The 4,385-nt window shown below is 37.7% G+C and overlaps 1 protein-coding gene across 1 annotated transcript; it reads right to left on the bottom strand.

Annotated features, from left to right (window-relative positions):
* Positions 1 to 353: 353 nt before the first annotated feature.
* On the bottom strand, positions 354 to 3,536 carry LOC133877047 (elongation factor 1-alpha). The gene is made up of 3 exons (XM_062315279.1): positions 3,401 to 3,536; positions 1,681 to 2,161; positions 354 to 1,583 (listed from the first exon to the last, which is right to left on the bottom strand). The coding sequence occupies exons 2-3, from the start codon at positions 2,140 to 2,142 to the stop codon at positions 702 to 704; spliced, it is 1,344 nt and encodes a 447-aa protein (XP_062171263.1). The 5' UTR covers positions 2,143 to 2,161; positions 3,401 to 3,536; the 3' UTR covers positions 354 to 701.
* Positions 3,537 to 4,385: the final 849 nt, after the last annotated feature.

Here is a 4,385-nt window from a genome sequence, read left to right as displayed (position 1 = left end):
GCCCTACCAGAAATTGAATAGATATACTGTCTTTAACTTAGTATTTTAATGTTGAGAATAGCTATTACACAGGAATACTTATTCCTAATGAAGGAAAATAATAACTAATCATTTCAGAATAACACATCGTATTATTCTTTCAATAAAAACCCTCAAAAAGAATGCTTGAGAAAACTGCGACAGACAAAACCAATCGTCGTCAACTCCTCTCTCTACTTTTGATGAAATAAATACAAAATAATTGCAAAATTTAATCTGAATACTGAAATATTTCAAATCCAGGGCGAAGACTTGTGGTAGTCAAAGATGAAATTCACATTAACATAATTAAAAATATTTGGAAACCCAGGGGCTCGGGCTATAAAAAGTATATATAGAAATTAGTTTATAACTCCGACAGAAACAAATAAATGACAAAACTTTTGAGCCGCCTCAGAAAAACTGAAGCACCTCGACACAAAAATACAGCAAAACAAACACAAATAACTTAAAAGACCCTAGGCCACAGAATCATGCCACCGCCTATCAAGCACCCAATTCTGAGACCGGGTACCCAACAACGAAGGTATAAAACTATGACATACAAAATAAAGCAAACATGCCAAAGCCGTACTGACAATTACCAAGTTTTTATCATAACTATTGTCAATGAAAAAGTAGGCATGATCTGCAGAAATCTGAATATGAAGAACCTGCACGGTTCACTTCTTCTTAGCAGCAGACTTGGTGACCTTGGCACCACTTGGATCCTTCTTCTCTACACCCTTGATGACTCCAACAGCCACAGTCTGGCGCATGTCCCTCACCGCAAACCGACCAAGTGGAGGATACTCGGAGAAAGTCTCCACCACCATGGGCTTCGTGGGAATCATCTTCACGATCCCTGCATCACCATTCTTCAAAAACTTAGGCTCCTTCTCTATCTCCTTACCAGATCGCCTGTCAATCTTGGTCACCAGCTCAGCAAACTTCACAGCAATGTGGCAGGTGTGGCAGTCGAGCACTGGAGCATAACCATTACCAATCTGACCGGGATGGTTCATGATGATGACCTGGGAGGTGAAGTTAGCAGCCTCCTTGGCAGGATCATCCTTGGAGTTGGAAGCAACAAAACCACGCTTGAGATCCTTGACAGCAACATTCTTCACGTTGAACCCCACGTTGTCACCAGGAAGGGCCTCCAGGAGAGCTTCATGGTGCATCTCAACGGACTTGACTTCAGTTGTCAGTCCAGTAGGCCCAAAGGTCACAACCATACCAGGCTTGATGATACCTGTCTCAACACGTCCAACAGGGACAGTTCCAATACCGCCAATCTTGTAGACATCCTGGAGTGGGAGACGGAGGGGCTTGTCTGATGGCCTCTTGGGCTCCGAGAGCAAGTCAAGAGCCTCAAGGAGGGTGGGGCCCTTGTACCAGTCGAGGTTTGTAGACCTCTCAATCATGTTGTCACCCTCAAAACCAGAGATGGGGACAAAGGGGATCTTGTCAGGGTTGTACCCAACCTTCTTCAGATAGGATGAGACTTCCTTAACGATTTCCTCATACCTTGCCTTGGAGTACTTGGGGGTTGTAGCATCCATCTACATACAAAAGCAACATTAGTAAAAGGCACATTTGGCACTTGCAACCATAAGTGACCGTAAGTATTCATTGCAATTTATAAATCATAGAGCTAACCTTGTTGCAGCAGCAAATCATCTGCCTCACACCAAGGGTAAAAGCAAGTAATGCATGCTCACGGGTCTGACCATCCTTGGAAATACCAGCTTCAAAACCACCAGTGGTGGAGTCAATAATGAGGACAGCACAGTCAGCCTGTGAGGTACCGGTGATCATGTTCTTGATAAAGTCACGGTGTCCAGGAGCATCAATGACAGTGCAGTAGTACTTGGTAGTCTCAAACTTCCACAAGGCAATGTCAATGGTAATACCACGTTCGCGTTCGGCCTTGAGCTTGTCCAACACCCAGGCATACTTGAATGACCTCTTGTTCATCTCCGCAGCCTCCTTCTCGAACCTCTCAATAACACGCTTGTCAATACCTCCAAGCTTATAGATCAAGTGCCCTGTGGTTGTCGACTTTCCAGAGTCGACGTGGCCAATGACCACAATGTTGATGTGAAACTTCTCCTTACCCATATTAGAATTCTAGAAGATGCTGTTACAAAAGCCAGATAAGCATCAAAGAACTAACCAAAGATAGGCCAAAGGAGTCAAAACCAGAAGCATAATAAGTACACACAGGTACAAGTACCAAGAAATTAGATAACCAATTAAGAACTTATGATCAATCGCAAGCTGCATAAGATATAATGTGTTCTAATTAGAACTTCAAATTGAAGTACATATATCAAGCATCAAATGAGTTCTATTCAAAACTTAAAACTGAAAAAATAAAAATGAGACAAGTTGCACAATCCAGTAAAAAAAAATTACACCAAGTATGCAGCATACCTTTCCTACCGCAAAGTAAACACTTCTAGACATGTACCTATCCCGCCTCAAAGTAAAGTTCCAGACATACGATTTTTAAGGGAAATTTTACACACTCATCCAAAACAGTTGGTACAACCAGAAATCCCCTAAGAGTAGTACACAACTCATTCAAAGGTTACTTATCCCAAAAAAGAAAAAAACTCATTCAACGGTTGCTCAGACACTACAAATAATAGATCAAGATAAGAAACATAGACAAACGAAGTCAACCTTTTCACAGCTTAAAGTTCACAAAAAAAGCCCAAAGATAGACATCTAAACCCAATCAGAAACCAAAAAAAAATAAGAAAAACCCATCATGTTATCATTCAACAGGAGTAAATAAGATGCAGTACGAGGATTGTCAACAAGCCACAAAAAATATCAAACAGAAAAAGGAATAATAAACTCATTCCGGTTGGTGGACTAGATCCCATTTTAAACCCAAAAGAAAACAAACCCGAAGAATCAGTGACAAACTTTACCGCTTTATACAAAAATTTATGCTTCTATGAATAGGAGCGAACTAAATTAGATCCACTAAATAAGAATACCGAAATCGTTAGCACAAATCAAATACATCTACTAACAATGACTTTTCCCGATAAATTTGGGAACCCAAGTAAAAGCCTCTGTAAGCTATCGAATATTTTCCTTTCTCAGCTGAGTTGAAATCTACACAATCGAATTTCATATTCCGATCGAATACGAGATTAATAAACGAGAAGCTAAGAAACTGAAGATGAAACCAAGCAGTAAACAAAATATAATTAGAAATCAAACACGAATCCAACACATGCATATATGTGTTCAGCAACCAAAACCACAATCAGAGCATCTCAGAATCAAACAGCGAAAACCTATTACATAACAACAGAAAACAGTGAAGAATCCAAGAGTAAATCGCGGGCAGATCGCTCACCTCGTAAGAGAGATCTAGGGCTGAAACCCTAGCCGCAACAGGGAGCAGAGTTCAGAGAGCCAAGCGATAGCGAAAGAGAGGATTAGAGGGTATGTGAACGCTATGCGTGGTACTTATAGACGACAGGCACGTTACAGCTAGGGCTTCGGGTTTGTTATTTTTATATGATGAAATGACTTAAATACCCTTCATTTCGAACTATTAAAGATTGGTTTGTTTGGTTTACGAAAAATACGACTTTAAAACGTATGATTTAAAAAAAAAGTAAGTTATGTTTTAAAATTTTACTTTTTAAAAAAAAGTATTCCTCAACCTATAATTTTAAAAAACAGATTTTCTGTTTTTTCAAATCTTAATTTTAAAAAAATGAAATTCTTAAAGGATTCTTATTCTGTAATTTAGTTTAAAATCGGACATTTAAGACTAAAATTTTCTACAACATGCCTATAAAAGAGATGTAACTTAGTGCACCTTCACCCGGTTCTTCATATGGCTTATACTATATTTAATTATTATGAACAGCTTTATCTCTCCAACAGATGCCTTAAAATAGAGTATCTTCATCCATTTGGCTACGGTAAACTTTTATATATGAAAGTTAACTATAGCACATTTTAGTCTTTTTTTATTATTTTCTCTCACCCTCCCCCCCCCCCCCCCCCCCAACTTTTATAACAAAAAATATATTGAGAAATAATATTTAAAGAAAGTATAGAGTATAATTTGTTAGAGTTTATATTGAAAAATTAGTAGCTAAAATAATAAATAAATAAATAAATGTGTATTTTGAGTAGTTAAATAACCACTACTACTAAAAAGCACATGTTTTTTTTTAAAAAAAATATATTATGCGCTTTTTATATGCTTTTTTTTAATAATATTAATAAATTAAAAAATATATATATATGTTTCTTACTTACTTAAAAGACACATATCACTTTTAGAGACTGGTTTATAAGAAATTTCGACAACTCAATTTGTAAGA

This window comes from Alnus glutinosa, chromosome 9 (genome assembly GCF_958979055.1).
Source record: "Alnus glutinosa chromosome 9, dhAlnGlut1.1, whole genome shotgun sequence".
Classification (NCBI taxonomy): Eukaryota; Viridiplantae; Streptophyta; class Magnoliopsida; order Fagales; family Betulaceae; genus Alnus; species Alnus glutinosa.
Note: the sequence above shows the minus strand (reverse complement) of the source record. Positions and strands in the feature narration are given on the sequence as shown.

Bases quoted from the DNA above. Each gene is read 5' to 3' on its own strand.
- LOC133877047 (XM_062315279.1), bottom strand. From the start codon at position 2,142: ATGGGTAAGGAGAAGTTTCACATCAACATTGTGGTCATTGGCCACGTC. The intron at 1,584-1,680 runs GTTAGCTCTATG...TTTTGTATGTAG, and splicing joins TGATTTGCTGCTGCAACAAG to ATGGATGCTACAACCCCCAA.